Source organism: Lacerta agilis, chromosome 14 (genome assembly GCF_009819535.1).
Source record: "Lacerta agilis isolate rLacAgi1 chromosome 14, rLacAgi1.pri, whole genome shotgun sequence".
NCBI classification, from domain to species: domain Eukaryota; kingdom Metazoa; phylum Chordata; class Lepidosauria; order Squamata; family Lacertidae; genus Lacerta; species Lacerta agilis.
The window spans coordinates 14104748-14122389 of NC_046325.1; the positions used below are offsets into that span (position 1 = coordinate 14104748).

Consider the following 17642-nt stretch of genomic DNA (forward strand, 5'->3'; position numbering starts at 1 on the left):
AGGTGAAGCTTATCCAAGAAGGGAGATCCAGCAATCTGGAATGATCTATCAGTTGCTGTCTGTGGAGACACACAACTTTTGTCTGTAAAAGCAAAGGTAACAACTTGAGCCAGGGTTACTGGAAGTTGCCCTCTCCCCACATCATCCTACTTCCCATCCATCACGTAGAGTCCAAGTTAATCACACATCCAACCCATGACTGAGTTTTTTATTAACCACTCCTAGAGGAGCTGCCCCAGAGAGTTCCTTGACTTTGCCTACTGACTGTGGGAGAGCTTGAGGCACCATGGAGGAGGAATCTCTAGTCCTCGGCCTGAGAGGGCCGCCATCAACAATCCAGCAGACATTTCCGTCATCTGCTTCTACTTCCTTGCGGTCATTGGAGTCGGTCTGTGGGTATGTATGTAGGGAGCAAGCGGGTGTGGGTGTGGGTGCTCCTCTCACGTAAACACGCTTCCCCCAAGCTAGGAGATTTTTCCAGACTGTCTTTATTTTCAGGTGGGGTTCTATGCAATCCTGGAAAATTCGGGTTGTGCAATTAATTAGTTGATTGAGAGCTCCTATGTAACAGACTTGCTTCTTCTCCCCTGAAACCAGACTTTTTGCAATAAGTCTTGGGAAAATGCACCAGAAAATGAGTCTGTTTGATATACAACATCATCTAATCTCCCTGCAGACAGATCCCAATGAATGCTCGATAAACAGGCAGTCTGGAAGTGACCTAGGAAAGAAAGGACTCAGTTCCTCACTTAGAAAACAAGGGCACTGCTTTGCTGTGGGAAAGGAATTGGAACCAGCATTTGAGGGTTAAAACATGGAGCTGTCAGAGCCAAGCCAGGCCAAACAGCACACCATCACCTATTTTTCTGTTACTCAGCAAATTTCCTTGCATAGCTCAAAATATTCCTGCATTGTAAGGGGTTGGACTACCTTCCAACTCTTCAATTCTAAGATTCTATTATTCTAGCCGGAACACAACTCATCCACCCACCATCATCTCTCCATCTGAGTCCTCCATGTTTTCCTCTCAGAGTATTTCAGGTTCATCTATTACGGTAATTTACAAGGCAACTTGGGTCCCAGGATCTCTTAAGGACAGCCTGATTCCTTATATCCTTTCCTGACCGCTGAGATATTTGGGGGAGTCTCTGTTAGTGGTCCCCAATACCTACGATACACAGCTTGTATCCACCAGAAGCCACACATTCAAATTGCAAATCCAATCCTATGGAATGCCCTCCCAGCTGAAATTAGACAGAACCACCACCACCCATTGAATGTCAAGCGCTTGACAAAGACTTTTCCGTTCCAGCAGGCATTTTAAGTTCCCTGTTTTGATAATCAATTTTCATTTATTTTAACCACGTGTGTTGGGGTGGGGAGGGGATTGATTGATTCTAATAGGTTTATCCATTTTATACTTTTTAGAATTTTTATGTAGGCTGCTTAGAAATCCCGGAGATTAAGTGTCCGGTATAAATAGCATAAATAAAACAAATTTACCAAAGGGAGAATGAAAAGCAACCTGAAGGTGCTAGACTCAAATGCACTCTAACAGTTCACTCAAGGGATTACTCAGTTACAAGATGTCATTAATAATAACTATACGCATGAAAAACGCAGAATAAATTTGAGTGGGTGCTGGTCCATTAGGGCTGCCTCCTCCAACCTTGGTTGGCTGTCAGCCAGCCCCCACCAGACCACCTTCTTACTTGCAACCAGGCTGGGGGGTGGGCATTGCCCATCAGCTTCCTCCTCCTCCTTGGTCTTAGTGTTTCCCTTCTAGATGCCTTTGGGGAGCAAAACTAGAATTAATTGTCTCCACCTTTCACTGGCTCTCGGTCCACTACTGTGGTCCTCCCTGCCTTCCACCCTTCCAGTCTCAATGGGCAGAAGATACCAGCTGATAAATTTTGCCCGAAGATTGGAGCAGATGTTTTCAGAAACGCACCATACCCTGTTCAGTTTGTTAAAGCAGCTGCACTGGCTGCCCATCTGCTTCCGAGCCGGAAACAAGATTCTTGTATTAATTTACAAAGCCCTGGACAACTTCGGTCCAGGGTAGCTCAGAAAACCACCTAAACCTTTCTTTCCCCAGCTCAATCCTGAGATCATTCGCAGGAGCATTGGTGGTCATTCGCCGATTTTGCAAGGATCATTTGCTGTTGAAACCTGAATGTCACCCCTGATTGACAGGTCGATGTGTCAACACATGGAAAGGGACCAAGTCTCAAACCCATGAAAGGCCACTGTGAGCTATATTGACACCTCTTAAGGATGCAACAAGAAATTATTATTATTTTAAAAAAAAAAGTCTGATCAATATATCAAACTTCTCCCAAGGCATTGCAGATAAATTGGAGGTTTATTAACTAAGTTATTAAAAAGATGTGTTAAATTTAAACCGGGGGCAGCCTGTTCCGTTATGCTGCCTGAAGCAGCTACTTCAGTCTGCCTCATGGATGGCGCGGCCCCTGTAAATGCAGTTGAGGAACCTAGAACCCAAACACTGCCTCAAGACTTCCTCTCCTGTTCTCCTCTCCTACAGGGTTCCTCTACCCCACATTCAAGCAGGGAGGCCTGTCACACTAGGCATGTTTTCTGCTTTCATCCCCATCCTTTTCTCTTCTCTTTGATCTTAGGCCTGGCCATTCCAGATGGGTTAATGATTGCAAAAATCTACACTGGTCAGGAATGTACTAGCAAGCTGGTAATGAGGTGTAAAATTGAACAGATTAGCGATTGAACAATCTGTTCTCTAAAGGATGGGCTCCGTTCCCTCTGTGCTTGTCTCCCTTTGATGCAGCCAGGGCAAGAAATACGCCTCATGTTATAACACACACACACACCCCAAAATGGCTGAGCCCTTCTACAATGTCCACTCACACCACCTTCCCTCTCTTTCTTGGCTCACAGTCGATGTGCCGGACCAACAGGGGTACCGTCAGGGGATATTTCTTGGCTGGTAGGAACATGGTGTGGTGGCCGGTGAGTAACAGAAAAGGGACAGGGACAAAGGAAGAGATGGGGCTTGGGAACGGGGGGAAAGAGGCCCCAAATCAGCGAATGGGAAAGCTTTTTCAGCCTGAGGGCCACATTCCCCTTTAGGCAACCTTGTGGGGGCCACAGGCCAAATGCACAGGCAAAAATGGGTGGAGCTATGGTTGTACAGTAGGCTAGTTTCCAGACAGAGTCACGCACCCCTCCCTCCCCACCATTCAGGGAAGCAAAAGCCATTACTAGAATTCAAGGACACACCCCAGCCCTGCAAAAAATACCCAATGAAGGTGTGAAGCAAGGCTGCTGAGGGTTGTGGCCCGGGGAGAGTCTCAAGGGCCAGAGAGCTGTATTTGACCCCCAGTCCTGAGACTCGAAACACCTGCCCCAAATACTTCAGGTTGGGGAGAGGGATGGATAGGAATGAAATAAGATGATGAGAATGGGAGGGTGGGAAGAGAGATCAGAAGACAGGGAAGATCAGGGGCGAAGAGGAAAAATACAGAGAAGCAAAAGAAAGTGAGAAATAAATTAAGATGATGAACAGGCATGGCAGGGAGAGAATTAAATTATTTAGGACATTGGATGAAATTGGAGACAGGAGGGAAGAGAGAGAAGAAGCACCAAGGTCAAGATGGTGGGTGGGCTTTGGTGTTTTAGGTTGGTGGTGTGTGTGGCGAACGTCAAGAAACTTCTTTGATTGTTGGTGTGCCCACAGATCGGCGCCTCTCTCTTTGCCCAGCAACATCGGCAGCGGTCATTTTGTGGGCTTGGCAGGCACTGGGGCAGCGACCGGCCTGGCAGTGGCAGGATTCGAGTGGAACGTAAGCAGTGGGCCGCAGGCTCCATCTTTCTTTTTGGGGAAACGCAGCGTGCGGGTGGGGAGGCAAGACTCTTTCATTCAGCGAACGGAAACTGCAAGCAGGACTGATCACATACACACTTGGATCGGCGCCTGCTGTCACCTGGGCAGCTTTCTGAGGGCCACCTGCCATCTTTGGGTGGGCCGTAGTGGAAAGTGGGAGGGGCAAGACATGCAAATTCTACCTTTGTAAAGTAGGCACACTCCACCCCAGGCCACCCAGAGGCAAGATCGGAGTGCAAGGGATCATTCCAGCCAGGCACAAGCACTCAAGGAGGGGCCAGTGAGTGGTTTGGCCTGGGAAGAGTTCCGAGGGCCAGGCAGAGAGGTCCTGAGGGCCACATCTGGCCCCCGAGCCTGAGGTCCACCACTTTTCCTATAGACATTCAACTGGTGTTGATTTTCCCAATGTGAAAAGGCAAGCGATAGAGGAAACGTCACCCATTACATTTCTGTCTCTTACGTACATGTTAATGACATAGAAGCCCTACAAAAAAACCAAGATTATTTTTTTTTTAGTGAGAACTTGAACCACCCTAACCCACTTCTCCTTTTCCTCCCAGGCTCTCTTCCTTGTCCTGCTCCTAGGATGGCTCTTCGTCCCGGTCTACCTCACAGCTGGGGTAATAAGAAGCACACGTTGCTTGCTTCTTTGTGACATTTTTAATCTCTTCAAGGAACCCAGGGTAGCCCCATAGCTTCTCCCTGACTCCAATTTTATCCTCACAACTGTGCTGGGTGAGGAGGTGGGTTGGGCTGAGAGATGGGGACTGATCTACAGTCAGGGATGGAGGCAAGGGGGGTGCGTTGGGGGCGGTCCACCCTGGGTGTCACCCTGGAGGGGGGGTGACACTCGGCGGCGCCCCCCCCGACTCCCCAAGCTGAGCCCCAACGCCTGGTAAAAAGCCTCACTCGGCAGCTTGTAAGGTTGCAGCTGGAGCAGCAGCACAGATGGACTACCGCACATGCGCAGTCCATCCGTGCTGCTGCTCGGCGCAGGAACCTTACAAGCCTTCGAGTGAGCAGCAACTCGTAAGGCTGGTGCGCACGAACAGCAACACATGGACAGACTGCGCATGTGCGGCATTACGGAGTGCGCACGCGTGGAATGCCGCACATGCGCAGTCCGTACGGGATGCCAAAAAAAAATTCCGCACCGGGTACAGTCTGGGCTTGCTACGCCGCTGTCTACAGTCACCCAGCAAGCACCATGGCTGTGCAGAAGTTTGAACCCAGGTCTTCCAGGTCTAAATCCTGCATTCTTAACTCCTGGCTATGTCAAACAATGGCTGGTGTGTGAAAACTGAGGGCGTGAGAAGAGGCAGGTGCCAAGTGGGTCTGGGCGGCAAGAGAAAAGAGGGTGGAAAGCCTGTCCTCGGGTCTAGGAGGGGGCTAATAGATTGGGGAATGGAAGAGAAGAGCCAAAATATTGGATTCCTCCCGGGGAGCATGCTAAGAAGCTAACCCTTGGCCAGGGATCATGGGAGTTGTAGTTCAGCAACATCTGGAGGGCCGAAGGTTCTCTGCACCTCTACCAGACCAATAAGCTTCAGATTTAAGCAGAGTATTCATTTTAAATGTGCAATTTTTAAAAATCGAATGTTAACAACAAGTTGACCTTTAAATTTACTGTATCATCATAATGCAAGCTTTTAAAAGAAATCAACAATCACACACACAAATTGCATGTCTAGAAAGGCTTGCCAAAGAAGAACAACATTTTAGTAGGCATCTAAAACAGCAATGCAAAGTTGCCTGTCTAATGTCAATGGGCGGGGAGTTCCAGAGTTAGGCGTCGCCCCTCTGAAAGAGTAACTCCTGCTAGTGCAGAGCGAACATTACGTGGCTCTTGCTTTACCACTATGAAAGACAGCAGTGACATCTCCCTCTGCTGCTTCCTCCCCCTGCAGGTCATCACGATGCCACAGTACCTGAAGAAGCGCTTTGGAGGCCAGCGTATCCGACTCTACCTCTCTGTCCTCTCTCTTTCATGTATATCTTCACCAAGATCTCAGTAGGTCATTTCTCTAGGCATGAAGAACTGAGAGGGCGGGCAAGTGGGTGGGAGCACGATTTCAAACAGGGGTTCTGCTGGTCCACTTCCACCTGAGGAGAGAAGGCCACTTTAATGGTTCACGAAAACTGCCAGGCAAAGCCTGTCCCCTCAGCCAGCCCTCCTGGCAAGGCCACCCCTTGGAGAGGGAAGAACCCCTTTCCATTCTGATTTCTTTTGGGGGACCATGAGCCATGATCTCTATGGACTTGGGCTTTCTCCTTCTCACCTGGCAGGTGGACATGTTCTCTGGAGCCGTCTTCATCCAGCAAGCTTTGGGCTGGAATATTTATGTGGCCGTCATAGCCCTCCTGATCATAACCACCATTTACACAGTGACAGGTAACTGGAACGTTGAAACGGTTATCGGAACAGGCTGGTGGCAGGGAATACAATAGAGAACCGGGTTGCCAACCGGCCATGAGAGAGGCAGCCTGACCTGTTCATGCCCCTTTAACCAAAGCAGAAGCCAGCTTTTCAGACCGTCAACCTGTTAACTGCTGCAACTCAACGTGCTTGACAGGAACAGGGGCAAATGACACCCCATCCCCAGGGTCAAGCTGTATTATATTAATAGCTTTCTTCTTCTTCTTCTTCTTCTTCTTCTTCTTCTTCTTCTTCTTCTTCTTCTTCTTCTTCTCTTCTCCTTCTCCTTCTGCAATCACTTGTAGCCAAGGAAGATTGTCTTCCATGAACACGGTTTTAACAAAATAAAAAATAAAAAAAATTCCTTCCAGTAGCACCTTAGAGACCAACTAAGTTTGTTCTTGGTATGAGCTTTCGTGTGTGCATGTTTCAGTGTATCTGAAGAGGTGTGCATGCACACGAAAGCTCATCCCAAGAACAAACTTAGTTGGTCTCTAAGGTGCTACTGGAAGGAATTTTTTTATTTTTTATTTTGTTTTGACTATGGCAGACCAGCACGGATACCTACCTGTAACGGTTTTAACAGTGAGTCCGTAAGTGACTGTAGAGGCCAGTTCTGGATCCACATGTCCTTCCACAGTGGAGACATTGGTTTCCAGGTGGAAGTTGATCACGGTGTGGATTTGCCAAGTGTGCCTTCCTCTTAGCATGTTTCTCCTTCTTGTCCTGAGTTTGAGCATCTTCAAAGCCCATGATACTAATAGCACCCAGGGCTAGTCAAGGGTTGGTTGGTTGGTTGGTTGGTTGGTTGACTTGCTTGCATCTGAGGCAGAAAATCCCACATGCACCTCTCCCCATCCCAGGCAGCAGAGAGACAATAAGAACAAATTAAATAATAAAATATTTGCTGCCATTTTGTGAAACTTCTGGCCTAACGGTCATTTCTGGCAGGCGGTCATTTCTAGTTCATAAGATGGAAACCTCAGAGAGGTAGATAGGCAGGTCTGTGCGCGTATGTGGAAGAGAGAGAGAATGGGAGAGGGAGAAAAGGGGAGCAGTGTGTGTATGTGTGTGAGAGAAGAGTGTGTATGTGTTGCAGTGAGTGCAGACAATATGAGAGAGAGATTGAGAGACAAGCGCTTCTTCTCTCTCTCTCTCTCTCTCTCTCTCTCTCTCTCTCTCTCGGTGTGTTTGTGTGCGTGTGTATCTTACAGAGCGAGACAGAAAAGAAATGCTGTTCCAAGCATGGCCGTTACTCCTTGCATTAGCCAAGTTAACTGCATATGGTTTCCCAACAAAACATATGCTAAGGTACCACCCACCAACCCACCCCCTGCTTAGAAATGGACTTTGCGCTCTTTGTGTGCTTGGATCACACATGAGGGAACCTCCTCTCACTGCATTATCTCCCCTCCCCTCCATCCCGGCACGTAGGCCATCTTACCCCTGGGAATATTACGCACATTTTCCGCCCTCAGATCTTCAAGCGCAGCCTTTTCTGAGTAAACTCCAGTTCCCCACCCCCAGCTCCTATTGGCCCCAAGAAGAAGAAATAAGCTCTATTTGGCTCCAAAAACTGCTTCCTGGGCTAATAGGAGCAGCTGAGGAGCAGGAAAGGATTTGACCCCCTTTCCTCAAACTGGGGGACCCCACTTCTATGAGTCACTTTTAAAAAATAAGACACAGCAGCAAGTGGCATGTTTAGCATATCACATCCAGTTTGGTCCCCAGGAGGGATCTAAAGGATAAAGTTAGCTAAGCAAAGTCAAGTCTAAAGCATCGCCTGGGGCTAAAGGCCTAACTCTGACCGAAAATATGCAAAGAAATGCACCTCAGACCGTAGGCAGAATGCCTCAGTAATGCATAACCACTGGTTACACACCCCTCTGAGCTTTGGGGCTCTGGGCATTCAGGTGTCGTTTCCTTGAAGAGTTGAGGCGTTCCCTATTTTCCAGAAAATTAATAACAAATTAATAACAAATAGGCTAGGCTACCTGAAAATGGCAAACATCAATGGCACGTATAATAAAGCTACTGCTGACCCATTTTTCAAAGCACTGTCGTTCCATGACGCTTCCACCTCATGGATGAACTTGCTGGTGTTTCTAGTTTTCTGTCCTGAAATCATTGGCTGCGATTGTTTTTAGAACGCGTTTTGTCATCTATACTTTAACCACTCCTTTGGGAGGGAGGTCAGGATATAAACTGAATGAATGTACAACTGAAGGGAAAGGCTCCTGTGCCTTTAAATACCTATGCAGCAGGCAGAGCTTCAACAGGCAAAGCTTTGCCACCATATTGAGGGAGAGTTCACCTGTTGAATTTCTGACTGACATTAAGGATCCCTGCCAGAAAAAAATAGATAAGCAGCCTGACTAGTGATCAGCAGGAAGAACAGGTGTGGTTATTCCTTTAATGCCATTGAGAAACCCTGAGCTGTTGCTGGTCTGTGTTATAGTGGTAGCATTTCAAGAGAGCCTCTTGTGTACATAGTGCTTTACAGAGTTTAAGAGGACAGGTATTCGCCCTGAGGAGCTTACAGTCTAAAGTGCAGCCAGTGCCAAGTGAGACAGATCAACCAAATGACAAGATGATCCCAAGGATCCCCCTTCCAACTCTGCAGTTCTAAGATTCTATGATTTAGTGCAGTAATACGGTTCCCAATGACCTGCGCATGGCCTTCTCCTGTCTTTCCTCCAGGTGGGTTGGCGGCACTGATGTTCACAGACACAATCCAGTCATTCGTCATGATCGGTGGATCCTGTGTCCTGATGGGGTTTGGTGAGTAGGTCACTTCCTGTGGCGGACATGACACCGAGGCATGGGCACCATATTGGTAACAGAGGCAGTGGGGTGCAATGGTTAGAGTTTGGACGAGGACCTGGAAGACCAGGGTCCAAGTCCTCATTGGGTGACCTCGAGCCAGTCACTGTCTCTTGGTCAAACCTACCTCACAGGATTGTTGTGAAGATAAAATGGGGAGGAGAGGAAGTGGAATCCACCCCATATGCCACCTTGAGGTACTTGGAGGAAAGGTGGGACATTAAGCAAACCGACAAACAAGCTTTAAATCAGTGCTAAAATGCTTTCTCCACTGTTTTTAAAGAAATATATTAGATGTCAATGAAATATTTTCTGAACTTTAAAACATTAGAAAAAGTGGTGCTTAAATTAAAGTGATAGAGAGAGCTGTAAAGCTAAAATGCTTAAAAAAAATAAAACTCTGTTCATCACCATTTTAGCAATTTCCTCCACGTTCCCAGTCTACATTTCTGACCCAAAACACTTTTTTTTACCAAAAGCACACACACAAAATCCATATCCGGGGTTGCGCTGGGGGCTTGGTGCTAAATAACTACTTTATTCTACTTATTTTTAAACTAGGATTATTATTTTTGATGAGATAACTCAGCTGTGCATCTTCCACATTTCATTCTGTATCCCTTGTATGACTCTGGTTTGAAAGTCTTGTTCTAAAAACAATCTGCGATCTTTATTTGTGATTTATTTGTGGTGGAGAAAGCCTGGGTTCTTTGGGGGTTGGAAGGAAAAGTCTGGGCAACCCTTTGCAGATGTTTGGGGTGGTGAAATTATGAGTGGGTGTGCCATTTCCTGTCTTTAAATTGCCTGCCTCTATTCCGCTGCAGCCTTTAACGAAGTGGGAGGTTACCAGGCAGTGTTTGACAAGTACATGCAGGCACTTCCCAGGAAGACCCTTTCCCCGAACCCCACCCTCTACAACATCTCAGCCTCCTGCTACCTGCCCCGCGAAGACTCCTTTCAGATGATGAGAGATGCCGTCGTCAGTGACATGCCCTGGCCGGCTGTTATCCTTGGCCTGTCCATCAATTCTCTCTGGTACTGGTGCACTGACCAGGTATGGCAGGGCAAAGGCGAGAGTATATCTCTCTCTCTGTCTGACTGTATCACAATCTCCTAATGCCTACTTGCACAAGATCATACCCCTTTCCTCTGGATTTAGAACCCAGTTTCTGACTCGCCTTCTTTCTAATCTAAAAAGCCTCAAACGTTATAACTTTTCGCCTTCTTTCTAATCTAAAAAGCCTCAAAGGTTATAACTTTTCTGCAGCCACTTGATCGTTCTGGTTGCAGTTTCCTGCACCTTTTCCAGCTTTGCACTATTTGAGTTGCAACGGCCAGAACTGTATATACATCAGTGGTTCCCAACTGGGGGTCCGCGTAACCCACCCAGGGGGTCCCCATGGCACCATTCACATAACAAAAACGACCGTAGAGATATCACAACTTTCAAAAGTAGAGGGCCCATGGCTTGGCGTTTGAAAAACAGGGGGTCTGCAGTACTTAAAGGTAAAGGTAAAGGTATCCCTGATCGTTAGGTCCAGTCGTAGACGACTCTGGGGTTGCGGCGCTCATCTCGCTTTATTGGCCGAGGGAGCCGACATTTGTCCACAGACAGCTTCCAGGTCATGTGGCCAGCATGACTAAGCCGCTTCTGGCGAACCAGAGCAGCGCACGGAAACGCCGTTTACCTTCCCGCTGGAGCGGTTCCTATTTATCTACTTGCACTTTGATGTGCTTTCAAACTGCTACGTTGGCAGGAGCCGGGACCAAACAATGGGAGCTCACCCCGTCGCGGGGATTCGAACCGCCACCCTTTTGATCGGCAAGCCCTAGGCTCTGTGGTTTAGACCACAGCGCCACCCGCATCCCTCTGGAGTACTTAGTCAATTGGAAAACACTGGTATTCAGTTTTTCCAAGTACAGTTGCACCACAGATTTGCGCAAAGTGGGCTGAGGAACCTCCTGCTAGCCAATTAAAAAAAGAAAAGGCCACTTGTCAATTAGCTAGCATCATCTTGATGGGCAGGGGATGTCAGGTGACGGGCTGCGGGGTTTGAGTTTGCTCAGTTTGGCTGGGTGGCACTATTCCCTGCCCATCAGTTCATAAGTGGGAATGTGGAGGTCTTAAATCCTGCAGGGACCTACTGTGCATAGTCAATCCTTGCAAAAAGCAGAACTTATGAGCAGCGATTAACATCCTGCTCCACCCCTGTCCGCCAGCTTTGACATATGAGAGAGGTATAAACATTATTATTATTACTGTGGTTTTTGCTATTGAAAGGTGGGTGGTCTCACCCGTTTGCCAAGCACCTGGCATCACGATGACATTTGTTGAATGACAGTTGAGGGATTCTCGGGGTAAAAGCCACCTCACCCCCAGTGTAAAGGCATTAGTTAAATGGTGGAAAAGATGACTGGCAGCAAAAGTTCCTGTTCTCATCCTGTACAGGTGATCGTGCAGAGGTGCCTGGCTGGGAAGAACCTCACCCATGTCAAAGCCGGCTGCATCCTTTGTGGCTACCTCAAACTGCTGCCCATGTTTCTTATGGTTATGCCTGGCATGATCAGCCGGATCCTGTATCCAGGTAAGCACCTGGGGAAAGCAGGGGAGGCAGGTCGGAACTGGGGGAAGGAGGCCACGTCCTGGTATTCCACGACAGCGGAAAAAGTTTGGAGTGCTTTCCTGATCTCAGTGCATGCCACTAGTGCTAGACCAGTGTTTTTCAACCACTGTTCCGCGGCACACTAGTGTGCCGCGAGATGTTGCCTGGTGTGCCATGGGAAAAATTGAAAAATTCAAGAGAATTACTTTATATATAGTCAATATAGGCACAGAGTTAAATTTTTTAACATTTTCTAATGGTGGTGTGCCTCGTGATTTTTTTCATGAAACAAGTGTGCCTTTGCCCAAAAAAGGTTGAAAAACACTGTGCTAGACCACCGACGTACAACGCAACCACAACCTTTAGTCCTGTCGCCAGTGGCCTGAATAGATCTGATGGGCTTTTATTCTCAATATATGTGTTGCCCTCACTAACCACTGCTGTTGCGGTTGGGCAGCTGTGCTTATTCTGCATGCATTTAAGCTTTAATCAGATAAATCTTAGGCCGTGGTACATTTATTAGCCAACAACAGCCACAAAGCTCTCTCCTGCTTTTGCTGAAAAACACTAACACGGTTACCCTTCTGGAAGCTGAAAAGTGAGTTTGGTTCCTCTCAGCAGGTAGAAACTTCCAGTTCTCCAGCTTTTTCCTCCTCTTTCGTTGTGGCCTTCGAGACCTCAAGAGATTGCAGGCAATTTAAGAATTTAGGCTGCATACACACCATACATTTAAAACACATTTTCCTGCCAAAGATTCCTGGGAACTATAGTTTAAGGGTACAGGGGATTGTGGCTCTGTGAGGGGTAAACTAAAGTTCCCATGATTCTTTGAGGGTGGGAAGTAAGCACCTATTTAGACATTGGCTACCTACAACGTAAAAGCCAACGCCTCTGGCCCAGCACCGAGTAAGCGGTGCACACACAAAACACCATTCCAGAACTGATGGTGCTCCTGCAGTCTTCCCATGACACCTGCAGCTTCCCCCACAACTCACTGGCCCTTGGGCATGAGGTGGCTGTCTTTCCCTTCCTTGAAAAATACACAGAAAGTTGGAAGAGTCCCACGCCTTCCTCTTTCAGCTCTACGGGCTTTTCCAGGCTGCAGAATCAGACTTTCACCCAAATCCTTTCTCACTTCCTGTCTCTCTGCAAGTGGGGAGAAGGGGTGGAACCCACGGCCCTCATTCAAAGATCCAAACGTACTGACAGGCCAACGAGGCCTGCAATTATTTTAATCCGGGAGTTACATTGCATCCCCTCTTCTTTCTCAGACGAAGTGGCTTGCGTCATCCCAGAGGAATGCAAACGGATCTGTGGCACGGAAGTTGGGTGTTCCAACATTGCGTACCCCAAACTGGTGGTGTCTCTCATGCCGAGTGGTAAGGAGCGGGGTGGTGTTAAGGGGAGGGCGGATTTCGCCTGGCTTTCTTGCACTTGAAATCCTGAGTCCTTCGGAAACCCACTGCGCTCGCCTTATTATGAATTCTGACCAGCTCCATCTGTGTGGCCTGAGAGATGCTGAGCTCCGAGGAAGACGGGTGGGCTTCCCTTCCCACTTCATTGTGTCTCCCCTCTGCAGGCCTCCGGGGTCTCATGCTGGCTGTGATGCTGGCGGCATTAATGAGCTCGCTGGCTTCCATCTTCAACAGCAGCGGTACCCTCTTCACCATGGACATCTACAACCGCCTGAGGCCGCAAGCCAGCGACAAGGAGCTGTTGATCGTGGGCAGGTGAGGAAGAGCGCTGGATTGCCCCACGCCCATTGAGTACCACTTCATTCGTTAAGATACTAATGGAGCCCTGTAGCAGAAATGGGGAGCTCAGGACGGGTCCAGTTTGCCTCCATTCAGCTGTAGGGACATATTCGAAAATCTAAGAAACTGTCACGGAACAAAAAAGACACTTTTTACATTAGAAAAACTAGCAACAACCGCAGGCCAGATACGTCGACTGCCAAGATGGCTTTTGTAAAAATTCTCGCTTTTTTAAATAAGTCTTTATTATTATTTTAAAAAATTACAAATAACACTAAAAAACAATTGACAAACATCAAGCAACTCAGAACAAGACAAGACAACACAAAACAAATAACAGAAAAGAAGAAAAATCTACATATTATACATAACTTACAATCGGTTCCGCATCTTCACAAAAAATTAAAAAATGACTTCCAATTAATCTCGCTGTATATAATTAATCTCTGGCGTATGGTGACACCTGTACATCATCTTTAATATATTCTCTCTGAGGCTGTAACATGCTGTAAACTTTATATCTACTCGCCAAAGCCTTTCCCATTGATCCATCATGATGTTATGGCCCAAATCTTGGGCCCATTTCACCATTACGGATTTCACCTCTTCCTCCTTAAGATTTGACCGTAATTATTTCCACTGGTGAAGTCCACAGGGGTATCTTGGGTTCCAATATTCCTCTATACTTTAGCCAGGTGTTATAAAGTGATTTTCTTACTAGATGATTTAAAAAACCCCTGTGGACCTTGACTTTATCATATAACAAATAGGAGTGCCAGCTAAACCTGTTGTCAGATCCTTCAAGATCTAATAGCTCGGGGTTCTTTAATGTTATCCATTCTTTTACCCATAGTAGTGCTGCAGCTGCATGATATAATTCAAGGTTAGGTAATGCAAACCCTCCCCTCTCCTTTCTGTCAGTCAATAGTTGATATTTTATCCGAGGGCTTTTGTAAAAATTCTTTTGGAAAACCAAACCAGGTGATGCCACAGCACAAGGCAAGGACCTGCAGAAATCCCTTCCAAACTCTACCAAGCACCGCTCGCCAAATCCCTTTGGTGGTGCCTCCACTGTCCTGCTCTCCCCGAGGGGGTGCTGCGTTCTCACCTTGCTGTTGCTCCCCGCAGAGTGTGGATCCTGCTCCTTGTGGGGGTGAGCATTGCGTGGATCCCAGTGGTGCAGGCGGCCCAGGGGGGCCAACTCTTTGACTACATCCAGTCCGTCAGCAGCTACTTGGCCCCGCCGATCGCGGCCATCTTTCTCCTTGGGCTCTTCGTCAAAAGAGTTAACGAGCAGGTGAGTGACGTTCAGGAAGGGGCCAGCATGGGAAAGGGACACTCAAGCCAGTGGAGAGGAAAGACAGGTGCCTAAGACAAAGGGAATTTAAGCGATAGGCAGTAGCCATTTTGGGATATGGAACCCAGATGAACTTCAGGGGGTGGGGAGACACTGGAATAGAAGATACAGAGAAGTCACTGCAAAGAAGCCTATGTCACAGGTTTATTTTAGGATCCATCCTTTTTCAGGTTCTGCTGCGGACTCTCAATTTTAGGGTGCAGCACAGGAGAACAAAAAGAACAGGACAAGCAAACATTTGGGTTAGAAAGGATTCAAAGCAGCCAGACCTAGCCCAGCCCCTTGGCTCTGTTGTTGTTAATCCCTCCCTTTCACCCTGTTTCTCTCTCTTTAGGGTGCATTCTGGGGGCTGGTGGGGGGGCTAGCCATAGGCATGGCCCGGATGATCCCGGAATTTTTTTACGGGACAGGAAGTTGCCTCTTCCCCAGCACCTGCCCCCGCCTGATCTGTGGCGTCCACTATCTCTACTTCGCCTTCATCCTCTTCTGCCTCACAGCCACCATTGCAGTGGGTATCTCTCTCTGCACCTCACCTATCCCCGAGAAACACGTAAGTATAGAGGCCGGGTGGGCAGAGGAATCCACGTGAACCTGGCACACAAACCTAAACTGGGGGCTATAGGGTGACAGTGCCTCACTGCCAAGACAACTGAAGGTTGCCACCTCCAAGTCTGCAGCCTCGAAAAGCCCAACTCTAGTTTACTGTCTTTAAATGCATGGTGGGGGTGTAGCTTGTTTTGGGGGAGGCTGGCCTAGTGGTATGAAAGACGAGCCACAGAAAAGTATATTTAAAGCACACACAAGAATCCTGGGAACTGTTGTTTTCCCCATAACAAAACTCTAGTTCTCATCGCATTTAACTACGGTCTAACTACCAGCCAGTTTATGGAATGGGCCCCCCCCATTTGTTCTCTGGCACAGAGCCACTTCCTTTGGTCCATTAATGGCCCATTACCCAGGCTATCGCCTCACTAGGAAGCTAGCCTGGCTATTCCAAGACTTAGAAGGGGGCCCAGGCATACAACCGCCCCGTCTGCCAACTCATAACAATACTATATTTGCACATCCATTGTCGAGGGAAGGGGAGGAGGGCTTGGGCGAGAGATAAAGGGTGGCAGGTGAGCAACACAACCATGCACCTTGCGTCTAACCAAACCACCCGTCTTGCCACCCTAGCTGCATCGCCTGGTGTTCAGCCTCAGACACAGTAAAGAGGAACGAGTTGATCTGGACACGGAGGAAGAGGAGGAAGCCAAACAAAGGGAGGCTGGCCGGCAACGGCGCCGGGAACATGCAGAGATGGAAGCCGCCAGGAACGGGAGGCTGCAGCAGGCGCTGGAGGTGGAGGGTGAGGCAGAGAGGAGGGCCATAATCCCTCCTGGGCAGCTTTCTGAGAGCCACTCGCGGGGTCAGGAGCAAAAGTGGGAGGTGCAGCAAACACAATTTTTACTTTTGTAAAGTAGGGCAGATACACACACTCTCACACCCGTCTCGATCCCCCATCCAGAGACATGAGTTTGAGGACACATTCCAGCCAGGCAAAAACTACTGAGCTTTGAGGCAAAGCCAGTGAGGGGCAAAGTCCTGGGGAAAGTTTCGAGGGCCAGTGAGAGGGGCTCATGGGGCCACATTCAGCCCTGAACCAGTATCAGGAGATGAGAGGCAGGCCACCCCACTTTTCCCCTCTTAACTATCCCTGCAGCAGGCCCCCAAACCACTTATTACTCGGTGGTGTCGTTTGAGGTGGCCTCAGTCACACAGCCTTGTAGGCCCTGACCATCCTCTGTTTCTTCCCTTCTCCGCACAGATCCCAAAGCAGAGGCCTTCTCTGGCAGGCTGCGCCGGTGCCTCGGCTGGTTCTGTGGGATAGCGGCAGAAGGCCAGGAGCCGCCAGAGCCGAGCCCAGAAGAGAAAGCTGAGGAGCTGCGGCGCCTGACAGACATCACCGAGCATCCAACGTGGAGGCGCGTCGTCAACATCAACGCCGTCGTCATGATGGCCCTAGCGATATTTTTGTGGGGCTACTATGCCTGAGCGCCACCCAGGATGGCAGCTCTCTGTAAACCTCTTGACACCCTCTTATTCACCAACCCCATCTGGACATAACTTCAGCCTCTGAGGGACAGTGGCATCATCGAGTTGTCAGGGACCAAGCAGTCTTCAACCCGCCAGCCAGGATCACCCAAGCCCTCCAAAGACCAACCCTTGTAATCCAAGTCAGAGAGAGCATCATAACACGACACAGGGAAGGGGAAGCTGTGATCTTTCAGGTGTTGTTGGACTCCAGTTCCCATCAGCCCCAACCAGCATGGCCAGGGACGATGTGCTTTGTAGTCTAACATCAGGGACAGGTACTGGCTCCCGTCTGTGTTGTAGCAAGATGCCCCATTTTGAAGGCCCTTCTTAGTTCCTCTGTGCAATACCACATATACTGCCTCTCTCCCACAGCCCTCACCTCAAAGGTGTGAAGCCTGCGAGGAAAGACAAACCACCCAATGTTAGTGGCGTTGCAAAAATAAAAATAAAATGGCGGCACGTTCTTCTTGGGGGGCCCACCGATTTGGCACCTGGGGTCCTCACCCATTCGAGTCCCTGGAGCAAGACATTCTAGCTTCTTGTCCATGCTGCCACTTTTCTTAGGTCTGGTCATCCAAACCACACACTTTCTCCCCAATGCTTTTCATCTTCATCAAATGTGTGCGGCCCCTGGAATCCAAGTACCCTTCATGCCGTCATCACCATTTTCACCAAGGTCAATGTAGCAGAGGTTGTTCAGTTCCTCCAGAGCCACATGGAGGTCACGAGAGTCAGGCACAAGGGTACCTCT

General features: G+C 48.5%; 1 protein-coding gene across 1 annotated transcript; it reads left to right on the plus strand.

Moving 5' to 3' along the window:
* Positions 1–277: 277 nt before the first annotated feature.
* On the plus strand, positions 278–17331 carry SLC5A2 (solute carrier family 5 member 2). Its single transcript, XM_033170800.1, is given in 17 exon segments — positions 278–396; positions 2917–2988; positions 3716–3736; positions 3738–3821; positions 4423–4482; positions 5770–5839; positions 5842–5873; positions 6149–6254; positions 8979–9059; positions 9926–10155; positions 11551–11686; positions 12976–13083; positions 13284–13434; positions 14587–14755; positions 15150–15365; positions 15992–16163; positions 16623–17331. Coding segments are annotated over 16 exon segments (1932 nt in total). The 5' UTR covers positions 278–396; positions 2917–2919; the 3' UTR covers positions 16850–17331.
* Positions 17332–17642: the final 311 nt, after the last annotated feature.